Here is a 12,864-nt window from a genome sequence, read left to right on the forward strand (position 1 = left end):
GTATATATATATGTATTTATATATATATATACATGTATTTATACATATATATATATATATATTTATATATTCATATTCATTTATTTCAGGGACAGCTTGGCGCAGTTGGGAGAATGCGCCATGAGAATGAATATATATATATACGTATATATATATATATATATATATATATAGACGGAAAAATATGGTGTGTGTATATATATATATATATATATATATATATATACACACACCATATTTTTCCGTCTATAAGTTGCTGTTTTTTTCATAGTTTGGCCGGGGGTGCGACCTATACTCAGGGGCGACTTATCTGTGGAATTATTAACACATTACCGTAATACATCAAATAATATTATTTAGCTCATTCACGTAAGAGACTAGAAGTATAAGATTTCATCGGATTCAGCCATTTGGAGTGACATATTGTTTGGTAAACGTATAGCATGTTCTATATGTTATAGTTATTTGAATGACTCTTACCATAATATGTTACGTTAACAAACCAGGCACCTTCTCAGTTGGTTATATATGCGTCATATAATGTACACTTATTCAGCCTGTGGTCCACTATTCTTTATTTATTTTGAATTGCCTTTCAAATGTCTACTCCTGGTGTTGGGTTTTATCAAATACATTACCTCAAACAATGTGACTTATACTCCAGTGCAACTTATATATGTTTTTTTCCTTCTTTATTATGCATTTTCGGCAGGTGCTACTTATACTCCGGAGCAACTTATACTCCGAAAAATGCGGTATATATGTATACACACATACACATATAAATATATACACAATATATATATATATATATATATACGGTATATTTATATACGGTATATTTATGTGTATATATATATATGTATAAATATATATCCATCCATCCATCCATTTTTCTACCGCTTGATTCTTTTTGGGGTCGCAGGGGGTGCTGGAACCTATATACCGGTATGTGTGTGTGTGTGTATATATATATACACATACATACACACAAACACAAGATGTCAGCGGTAGCTATAGTAAAATGTCAAATTTGTGAAATTTTTACCAGCTTGGCAAATCACAATTTTCAATCAATCATAATCGAATTCAATCTCTCTTCGGCTACCAAAGTTAGGGTGATCAATTTAGCAAAAAAAAAAAATATTTGTCTATTATAATTTTATTACAAGTACACATATGACAGGCAAACAATGTATTTATTTATTTTTGTAAATGACTGCCTGTCTTGCTTTGGATCCACATGAGGGGTTTCAGATCTTATCATCTCCTCTTTTTTTGTTCTTCTTTCCTCATTGTGAATCTTTTCAACAGATATTTTCCAGCCTGAGTATAGTCTGATGACTCAATTATTGCTCGGATTTACACAGATAAATAACACCTCTGCAGCCTGATGCACCTTTTTGCTGTTAAGCACCAAAGTAATTTTTACTCATTGCTATTTAATGAATCTTTGTGATCACTATTCTGAATGATCGCTGTCTTGGGTGATTTAAAGAGAGGTTGGGAAAAAAAAGTGACAGAATATGTGAGCAAGATATATTTTCTGACTGGTAAGCCTTTGATGAGGTCATACTATTAACTGCTATGGCACAGAATGCACAGAGATGCTACTGACTTTTCTGCTGTGCAAACTTTGACATCCTGCTTAGTTACAGTACACAGGTATCTGATCATGGATGTGTTTCTACTGTCATCATACCATCATTGTTAGATATTTCACGTCCTGCTGCTTATTTGTTATCCATTGATTCATGACCATGGTTTTACTTAAAACAGTTCAAACTGTAAATAATTAAGTTACAAATATTTGTTACAATTTTCTGGTACTTTGTGCCACATAGTTTTCTATTACGCCTTTTTTCTACTTGAATTAATTATATTCCCCGGTATATAGGCGGTGAATCATCATTCCTAAGCTTTTCTTTCAAAGATGTGCCTCAAATCATAAGCTCCATCTTAAAGTTTGTCATGTCAAGCTAATTTTGGAACATCTAGCTTTGATATTGACCAAAAATTAGAAGAAATGCAGCTTTGTGGGACACTAGGGTGAGGCTTGGAGTTTTGGCTGATGTCTCATCACGTTGTTAAACATTACTGAATACATTATATTTTAAATGTTATCTATTCTGTATCTGCATTTCACAATGCATTTAGTGCATAGGCACTGTAGCTGCTATGTCATATTGCCACTCGTTTCTCTTTTATATAGCTACTGGCTCAGAAACACGTGTTATCATTACGACATACGAGCTTACCAGGTTGCTTGTTAGTAAAAGCACAGCTGTGTATGCTTTGAAATGTTGGCCTAAGGTGTCCTCAACTTGTATAGACGTAATACCGTGTACACTGACTCAACACTTTTGCTTGTATTCCGTCATGTGACTTCTTCACAAAAGTGAAAGCCAAGGTGGCTGTTGTGCAGCAAGAAGCACACAAACTGTCTGAGAATGCAAGGGGCCTAGATCTTCCTGCAGAAAGCAGATACAAGCAAATAATCAAACTAGAATGGAATAGATCCCTATACTTTATAAAAAAAATAAGGATTTGTCGAGTGATAAAAAAGGACTATCTGTCGGTGGAGTTCCCAGACATATTGAACAATTTTGTGGTCTGACTACATTCTACACGACAAAACAGACTAATACTTGGAAAAGCACAAAGGCCTACAACTTCTTTGTGTATGGCTGGGTCAAGGAAACTGGTATAAAGACAATATGCATTGTTTTTGTGTGGGTAAGGTTGCATTTCATGCTACACCTCTGCGTCTTGCGAGGACACGTTTATGTAAACAAACTAGCACCCGAAAGCCATGACTGCATATCCATTTAACAAAATAACAATTACTGAATCTTCACCATGGGCTTCACGGTGGCAGAGGGGTTAGTGCGTCTGCCTCACAATACGAAGTTCCTGCAGTCTTGGGTTCAAATCCAGGCTCGGGATCTTTCTGTGCGGAGTTTGCATGTTTTCCCCGTGAATGCGTGGGTTCCCTCCGGGTACTCCGGCTTCCTCCCACCTCCAAAGACATGCACCTGGGGATAGGTTGATTGGCAACACTAAATTGGCCCTAGTCTGTGAATGTGAGTGTGAGTGTTGTCTGTCTATCTGTGTTGGCCCTGCGATGAGGTGGCGACTTGTCCAGGGTGTACCCCGCCTTCCGCCCGATTGTAGCTGAGATAGGCGCCAGCGCCCCCCGCGACCCCGAACGGGAATAAACGGTAGAAAATGGATGGATGGATGGATGGAATCTTCACCATATTTGATTTGTGTCTTATCATATGTACTCTGACACGTTTGTGTACAAAATAAACAAGAGGGAAGACGTAGAAGTACCTTCCCTGACAAAATATCGACCCCAACCTTCTGGTTTCTGTTGACTAAAAATTAAAATATTAATAATATAAAGCTGAGATAGGCGCCAGCGCCCCCCGCGACTCCGAAAGGGAATAAGCCGTAGAAAATGGATGGATGGATGGATAAAGATGCTACAAACCCCATTTCCATATGAGTTGGGAAATCGTGTTAGATGTAAATATAAACGGAATACAATAATTGGTAGATCCTTTCCAACCCATATTCAATTGAATGCACTACAAAGACAACATATTTGATGTTCAAATTCATAAACTTTATTTTTTTTTGCAAATAATGAATTAACTTAGAATTTCATGGCTGCAACACATGCCAAAGTAATTGGGAAAGGGCATGTTCACCACTGTGTTACATAACCTTTTCTTTTAGCTACACTCAATAAACGTTTGGGACCTGAGGAAACTAATTGTTGAAGCTTTGAAAGTGGAATTCTTTCCCATTCTTGTTTTATGTAGATCTTCAGTCCTTCAACAGCCTGGGGTCTCAGCTGTCGTATTTTACGCTTCATAATGCGCCACACATTTCCGATGGGAGACAGGTCTGGACTGCAGGCAGGCCAGGAAAGTACCCACACTCTTTTTTTACGAAGCCACGCTGTTGTAACACGTGCTGAATATGGCTTGGCATTGTCTTGCTGAAATAAGCAGGGGCATCCATGAAAAAGACGGCGCTAAGATGGCAGCATATGTTGTTCCAAAACCTGTATGTACCTTTCAGCATTAATGGTACTTCACAGATGTGTAAGTTACCCATGCCCTGGGCACTAATACACCCCCATACCATCACAGATGCTGGCTTTTGAACTTTGCGTCGATAACAGTCTGGATGGTTCGCTTCCCCTTTGGTCCGGATGACACGATGTCGAATATTTCCCCAAAAAATTTGAAATGTGGACTCGTCAGACCACAGAACACTTTTCCACTTTGCATCAGTCCATCTTAGATGATCTTGGGCCCAGAGAAGCCGGCGGCGTTTCTGGATGTTGTTGATAAATGGCTTTCGCTTTGCATAGAAGAGCTTCATCTTGCTCTTACGGATATAGCGACAAACTTTATTTAGTGACATTGGTTTTCTGAAGTGTTCCTGAGCCCATGTGGTGATATCCTTTAGAGATTTATGTCGGTTTTGGATAGAAGGTCACGGTCATTCAATGTTGGTTTCTGGCCATGCCGCTTATGTGGAGTGATTTCTCCAGATTCTCTGAACCTTCTGATGATATAATGGACCGTAGATGTTGAAATCCCTGAATTTCTTGCAATTGCACTTTGAGAAACGTTCTTAAACTGTTTGACTATTTGCTCATGCAGTTGTGGACAAAGGGGTGTACCTCGCCCCATCCTTCCTTGGGAAAGAGTGAGCATTTTTTGGGAAGCTGTTTTTATACCCAATCATGGCACCCACCTGTTACCAATTAGCCTGCACACCTTTGGGATGTTCCAAATAAGTATTTGATGAGCATTCCTCAACTTTATCAGTATTTATTGCCACCTTTCCCAACTTTTTTGTCACGTGTTGCTGGCATCAAATTCTAAAGTTAATGATTATTTGCAAAAAAAAAAAAACATTACCAGTTTAAACATCAAATATGTTGTCCGTCATGCTTGTGAATCTGGTTTTATGTTTGATCATGTTTTGTTTTGTTTTCTGGACTCTTGTTCCGTTTTGCACTTCCTGGTTCGTTTGTTTCTATAGTAACTCATTAGTTCCCACCTTGTCACGCCCTGTCCCTCAGCTCTCACACCTGTTACTAATTACCACAGCCAGTATTTAAGGTTTTTACTTTCTGTCCATCGTTCTGGGAGCTTTGCATGTGCTTGCATTCATGCCTTCACGCACCCTATCCTTGCTGCATCTCCTTCATGCCCTCGTCCATAGAGCCATGTCATGTAAGTTGTTGTATATAGTTCATAGTTTAATGCTTTTGTGCTAAGTCTTTTTGTTTATGTCCATAGTTCATTCATGCCATCGTGCAAATGTTTTTGTTTTCCTGTTTGTATTTTTGTAGCCAAGTTTTGTACCTTCTTGTGGGCGCCCTTGGTTTCTTTATTTCTGTATTTAGTATTCAAATAAACAACCATGTACTTACACTCTCGTCTGGCTCGTGCCAATCTTCCTTTGCGTGGAAGAAGCAAAACCAATCCATGTCCAGGTGTGACATTGTCTTTGTAGCATATTCAGCTGAATATGGTTTGAAAAGGATTTACAAATCATTGTATTCCATTTTTATTTACATCTAACACAATTTCCCAACTCTTTTGGAAATTGGGTTTGTACATGTATATACTGTATGTGTATGTATCTATATATATATATATATATATGTATTTGTATACACAGTACACACTACAAGTTATCGTTTGATACCGTGACACGTCATGGTATTATTGAGAAGACTTTGAAACCGAAATATTGCAATAATTTACAATACTTTACATCCCTAGTGTATGTATATATATATATACTGTATATAAAATATATATATGTAAATATGTATATATGATATATGTGTATATACTTGCTTTTATATGTATGTATACATCTATGTGTATATACAGGTGCTGGTCATATTATTAGAATATCATGAAAAAATTGATTTATTTCATTAATTCCATTTAGAAAGTCAAACTTGTAGAATGTTTACATTCATTCCAAACAGACTGATACATTTCAAGTGTTTTTTGCCAAAAAGGAGATGATTAAGGCTGACAACCAATGAAAACCCTAAATTCAACATCTCAGAAAATTAGAATATGGTAAAAAGGTCAGATATTGAAGACACCTGGTGCCACACTCTAATTAGCTAACTAACTCAAAACACCTGTAAAAGCCTTTAAATGGTCTCTTGTTTTGATTCTGTATGACACACAATCATGGGGAAGACTGCTGACTTGACAACTGTCCAAAAGAGGACCATTGATACTTTAAAGAAGGAGGGCAAGACACAAAAGTTCATTGCCAAAGAGGTTGGATGTTCCCAGAGCTCTGTGTCCAAGCACATTAATAGAGAGGCGAAGGGAAGACAAAGATGTGGTAGAAAAAAGTGTACAAGCAAGAGGGATAACCGCGCCCTGGAGAGGATTGTCAAACAAAACCGATTCAAAAATGTGGGGGAGATCCACAAAGAGTGGACTGCAGTTGGAGTCGGTGCTTCAAGAACCACCACGCACCGACGTATGCAAGATATGGGCTTCAGCTGTCGCATTCCTTGTGTAAAGCCACTCTTTAATAAGAGACAACGTCAAAAGCGTTTCGCCTGGGCTCAAGACAAAAAGGACTGGACTGCAGCTGAGTAGTCCAAAGTTATGTTTTCAGATGAAAGTAAATTTTGTATCTCCTTTGGAAATCAAGGTCCCAGAGTCTGGAGGAAGACTGGAGAGGCACAGAATCCACGTTGCCTGAAGTCCAGTGTCAAATTTCCACAATCGGTAATTGTCTGGGGTGCCATGTCATATGCTGGTGTTGGTCCACTGTGTTTCCTGAGGTCTACGGTCAATGCAGCAGTCTACCAGGAAGTTTTAGAACACTTTATGCTGCCTGCCGCGGACCAATTATATGGAGGTGAAGTTTTTATTTTCCAAAATGACTTGGCACCTGCACACAGTGCCAAATCTACCAGTACCTGGTTTAAGTACCATGGTATCCCTGTTCTTGATCGGCCTGCAAACTCACCTGACCTTAACCCCATAGAAAACCTATGGGTTATTGTGAAGCGGAAGATGCGAGATGCCAGACCCAACAATGCTAAAGAGCTGAAGGCCACTATTAAAGCAACCTGGGCTCTCATAACACCTGAGGAGTGCAACAGACTGGTTGACTCCATGCCACGCCGTATTGCTGCAGCAATTCAGGCAAAAGGAGCTGCAACTAAGTATTGATTGCCGTACATGCTGAAACTTTCCATGTTCATACCTTTCAGTTGGCCCACATTTCTAAAAAATATTTTTTGGTACTAGTCGTAACTAATATTCTAATTTTCTGAGATACTGAATTTGGGATTTTCAGTAATTGTCAGTACTAATCATCAAAATTTAAAGAAATAAACATTTCAAATATATCACTATGTGTGTAATGAATTGATATAATATGTAAGTTTCACATTCTGAATATAATTACTGAAATAGATAAACTTTTTCATGATATTCTAATAATATGAACAGCACCTGTATGTATATATACACACGTGTATGTATAAATGTATGCATGTATATATATATATGTCTATTTATACATATGTATGTTAATATGTATATATGTATATTTATGTATGATTTTATGTGTGTACATATGTGTATGTCTGTATGTATGTATGTAGGTATGTATATTTATTTATGAATACATGTATGTATGCATGTATATACGTACATATGTGTGTATATATGCATATATGTATGTATATAACATATATATGTATATCTGCATACATATGTATATGTACATATATACATATATATATACACACACACGCACGCACGCTCACAAACACACACAGGCACACACTGTATGTACAGTCATGGCCAAAATATTGCCACCCCTGTATTTCTGTCAGATAATGCACCACTTCTACCAGAAAATTGTTGAAATTAAAAATGCTGTGGTATTCACATGTTTATTTATTTTGTGTGCATTGGTACAACTCTTCATTTGCAAACTGCTTTAGGTCTCTCAGATTTGAAGGGTGCCTTCTCCCAACTGCTGTTTTTTGATCTCTCCACATATGTTCTATAGGATTTAGATCTGGACTCATTGATGGCCACTTCAGAACTCTCTAGTGCTTTGTCTTAAGCCTGTTTTGTGTGCTTTTTGAAGTATGCTTTAGGTTGTTGTCCTGCTGGAAGACCCATGACCTCTGACGCTTTCTGACACTGGGGGACGGCGTGGCGAAGTTGGTAGAGTAGCTGTGCCAGCAATCTGAAGGTTATTGGTTCAATCCCCACCTTCTACCATCCTAGTCATGTCTGTTGTGTCCTTGGGCAAGACACTTCACCCTTGCTCCTGATGGGTCCTGGTGAGCGCCTCGCATGGCAGCTCCCGCCGTCAGTGTGTGAATGTGTGTGTGAATGGGCGAATGTGGAAAATACTGTCAAAGCGCTTTGGGCTCCTTAAAAAGGGGTATAAAAGTGCTATACAAGTACAACCGATTTACCATTAACTGGGCCCTACATTATGCCCCAACATTTGTTGGTAGTCCTCAGATTTCATGATGCCATGCTCACAGTCAAAGCATCCGGTACCAGAAGCAGCAAAGTAACTAAAAAACCATCAGTAAACCTCCACCATGTTTGACTGTAGGGATAGTGTTCTTTTCTTTGAAGGCCTCATTTTGTTTTCTGTAAATAGTATGATGATTTGCTTTACCAAAAAGCTCCACTTTGGTCTCATCTGTCCACAGGACGTTCTCCCAGAAGGATTTTGGCTTCCTCAGGTAAGTTTTTGCAAACTCCAGTCTTGCTTTTTATGCCTCTGTGTCAGCAGCGGGGTCCTCTCGGGTCTCCTACCATTGCGTCCTTTTTCATTGAGACGGCAAGGGATAGTGCGAGCTGACACTGTTGTACCCTGTGTCTGCAGTTCAAATTGAATTTGTTTGGAAGTGGATTGAAGTTCTTTATCCACAATTCTAACAATTCTTTGTTGTAGTTTGTCATCAATTTTTCTCTTCAGTGCATGTCCAGGGAGGTTAATTACAAGGCTATGGGCTTTAAACTTCTTGATGACATTGCGCACAGTAAACACACAAACATTTAGATCTTTGGAGATGGACTTTTAGCCTTGAGATTGTCCATGCGTTTCCATAATCTTGGTTCTCAAATCTTTTGAGAGGTATTTGCTCTTCTTTATTTTCTCCATGCTCAGTGTGGTACAAAAAAACACAACGATTAAGTCAACTTTTCTCCATTGGGCTGATAGTGTGATTTTTTTTATTGCCAGCCCCTGTTTCTTGCTACAGGTGAGTTTAATTACACATTTTAAGGAGCATCACATGTTTAGAATACAACTATTTCTTACAACTTTGAAAAGGTGCCAATAATTTTGTCCAGTCCATTTTTGGAGTTCTGGGTAAAATAATATCAGAATTGACTTTTGTTCTTTGTTGTTCTATGCAAAAAAAATAGATAAAAATGTGATAACGAACGTATTTGTAATTTCAACAAATTTCTGGGAGAAGTGGTGCATTATCTGACAGAAATGCAGAGGTGCCAATATTTTTGGCCATGACTCTATGTGTACATTGGTGATCTGCAGAGGTGGCATGGCATGCCGGCTGTGCGTGCGGGCCTGGGCCTTTATGGCCTTTTACCTGATGGGATGCCTGGTGTGGTGTAGGCGTGTGGCATTATTTTTTTCTTTCTTTTTTTTTTTTTGCTTTTGTATGTTTCAGGTCATTTCCTCAGGAATTAACTCATTGGCTGCATGCTGTTTGCCTCTCGGTGGCGGTCCCCGGCGCAGTCTGCAGCTGTATGGGGATGTGGCGCTCGGCGTAGTTGGCAGTGCGTTGGGGTGTTAAGTTGGCCGGGGTGGATGTCCAATGGCTCGATTGGCTGGGCTGTGGATGGAGTTGGGGTCGGTGGGTTGGCAGCCTCGATGTGCGTTCTTGCGGTTTGTGGGGTCGGTCGCTCTTTTGTTTCGGTTTTGGCAGTCGTAGGTGTTTGTACAACGGATGGGCGGTGTTGGTGGTGGTTGCTGTGGTGCTACTGGCGGATGGCGTTGCTTGTGTTGGAGTGGTCGGGGGGGCCGGTATTGGTGGCCGTGCGCTGATGGAATTGTGGGGACCGGCTGGCGTTTGCCTGCTGGCTGGCTTGGGTGCTGACATGTGTGTGAGATACATTGACTTCTTCCCCTGTTGAGAGGCTTTGCTCTCTGGTTGGAACTCGTTTGAGCGCATTGCTGTGTGGGTGGCCGGGATGCAGTGTCCGCGTTGGGCATGGGGACTGCACAGTTTTTTTCGCCTGGGGTTGCTGGTGTGGACTCCACAGAGTCTGGATTGGGGCGAGCGGACTCTGACTTTGTTTGGCACGGGGCGGAGTCACGTGGCGTTGTTGTTGGACACAGCGGAGTCATTGGCTGTGGGAGGGGGGCGTAGTTCTTGGTTGCCTCCTGCGTGGACTTGGGGGGTCCTGGGGAGTTCGTACTGGCCCTCTGCTCCTCCTCCTTATTGCAAACACACACATAAGACTTCAAGGGATTGACCTGTGGGTAGGCATGGCGGGGGAAGAGGATGCCTCTTTATCAGTTTTTTTCAGCCACTGTGCCGTGGTGTGCCGTGAGATATTGTCAGGTGTGCTGTGGGAAATTATGCAATTTCATTTAAATTGGTTTAAAAAATATTTGTTTGCAAACCAATAATTATGATTTGCAAATACTGTGCGGTTGGTGAGTGTCTGTGCTGTCTAGAGATCGACAGAGTAACCATGTGATACTCTTCAATATCAGTAGGTGGTAGCAAGTAGCTCATTGCTCTGGAGGCCCATTTTGAGACAAGACAATTAGTGATGCATAGAGGGTTATGCTTTAAAATCATTTAGAACAATTGCGTTGGGTACTTGATGAGAACGACTTTGTTTTCTACTGGGTTAATTTTTTTTAACATTTTCTGCTTGCAGTGTGCCTCGAGATTTTTTAAATTAAAAGAATATCCTTTGGCTCAAAAAAGCTTGAAAAACACTGTTCTATAAGGCTCCAATCCTCCCGACTTGTCCCCTGCTCGTCCATCCCTCAATTGTAGCTGCATGTTAGACACTTAGGGTTTGGGGAGCTCGGCATGGTAGGAAGTCGGGACCCACCATGGTCTTGATGTCCCCCATGGGGAGGGGGTGGGGGGTACAGTGCAGCCCATTGTTTGGTGAGGGTGTTGTGTCTTGGTTGTTTGGGCGGTGGTGTGTCTGTGCGGGTTTGGATTGGGGAGTGGAGTTTTTTAGTGGGGGAGGTGTTGATTTTTCTTGTTTGTGTTTTGGCGTTTGAACTGACGCTGGCGCTGGCTGGTTTCCATCATCCTCTTGGTGTGTGGTTGTCGGTCATAGTTTTTCGGTCGCTCTGATTTGATTGAGTGGTGCTGGTTGTCTGGGGTATTGCAGCCATTGTTTCTGCTGAAGGGGTGGGCGGTGGGAGCCAGAGAGTGCATATAATCACGTTTCATCAAACATATATTAACGTTGTTCCCCTGGGGGAAACTGGGTAACACACTGACAAAACTTAACCAATTGTACTATAACATTCTACAAGGGTAATACAGTTCGCGTCTCTTCTTCCTCTACATTTATCGGCTTTCTTTTGTATTTCAAATTATCATTACATATATGTATTGTTGCATTTGAAAAAATTATATTGTTGATAATAGTGGTAATTATTGTTATTATTCTTTATCAATAGAGCTATTTCTTTTGGTACTTTATTGCTCCATTTGTAGTGCAATAATGTTATTGTTGTGTTTGTTGTCGTTGTCGTTGCTGTTGTTTCTCTGTCTTATCCCCCTTTTGTTCCCACAATTTCCCCCTCTGTCTTCCTATGTTTTTCTTTTTGTCCTCTCCTTCTTTGGTCCGGCTGCGCCAAACAGTAAAATAAATCAATTTAATAAAGTCAGACACAAATAAGGAATCGAGAAATATCCCACACTTCTCTTGTGTGAAGTAAATCTTTACAGAAAATATGGGCATCTACATCAACAATATGATTTGCTTTAGTAGCTGGACAAAACATTTAAAATGAAATACTCTTCACGTTGCATGGAACATATCAGTGTGTGGGCGTGAAACTATTTTCTTCAGCTAAACTCAGACAAAACCGAGCTCATTGTGTTTGGCCCTGCAGAAGCAAAGGGAAACTATTATCTGTCTCCTTGAGAACATCTCCCCGAAAGTTAATAATCAGGTTAGAAATCTAGGTGTAATAATGGACTCACACTTGAGTCCATTATTTTTACCACCTGAAACACATTGCCAAAATCAGAGGAATAATGTCTAAATTAGACTTTGAAAGACTAATCCATGCCTTTGTCTCCAGCTGGTTAGTCTACTATGAAAAAAAGCCACTGAAGTACTTCCAATGCGGCTGCTGCTCTAGTCCTGACTAAAACAAGGAAATACGACCATTTTAGTCCAGCGCTTGGATCACTGCACTTGCTTCTTGTTGCTCAAAGGATATACTTTAAAACAGATCTTTTTGTCAACAAGTATTTTTAGGATTTTGTGCCAAGGTACATCTCAGGCATATTAGAGCCATATTAACCATCTTGAGCTCTGAGAACCCCAGGGAATGCTACCCTTCTTGTGCCTATATTCTAGACCAAACATAGTGAAACTATATTTCATTTTTATCTCCTAAAATTTGGAATACCGGTAGTCTTTCTGAAAATGTGAGACAGGCCTCAATGTTGTTGATGTTCAAATCTAGCCTGTAAACACTTGTATTTAATGTTGCATTTGACAACAGAAAGTATTTTAGCTACAGTATTAATTTAATTTAAATTTGGATTAATTATGATTGTTTTTATGATTG

At 39.8% G+C, this 12,864-nt stretch overlaps 1 protein-coding gene across 1 annotated transcript in view; it reads left to right on the top strand.

Annotated features, from left to right (window-relative positions):
- spryd3 (SPRY domain containing 3) overlaps positions 1-12,864 on the top strand; it is a 126,958-nt gene that overhangs the window by 10,000 nt on the left and 104,094 nt on the right. Inside the window, 1 exon segment of the mRNA XM_061904341.1 lies at positions 8,765-8,797. Coding sequence (XP_061760325.1) covers positions 8,765-8,797 — 33 coding nt within the window.

Source organism: Nerophis ophidion, linkage group LG06 (assembly GCF_033978795.1).
Source record: "Nerophis ophidion isolate RoL-2023_Sa linkage group LG06, RoL_Noph_v1.0, whole genome shotgun sequence".
NCBI lineage: Eukaryota > Metazoa > Chordata > Actinopteri > Syngnathiformes > Syngnathidae > Nerophis > Nerophis ophidion.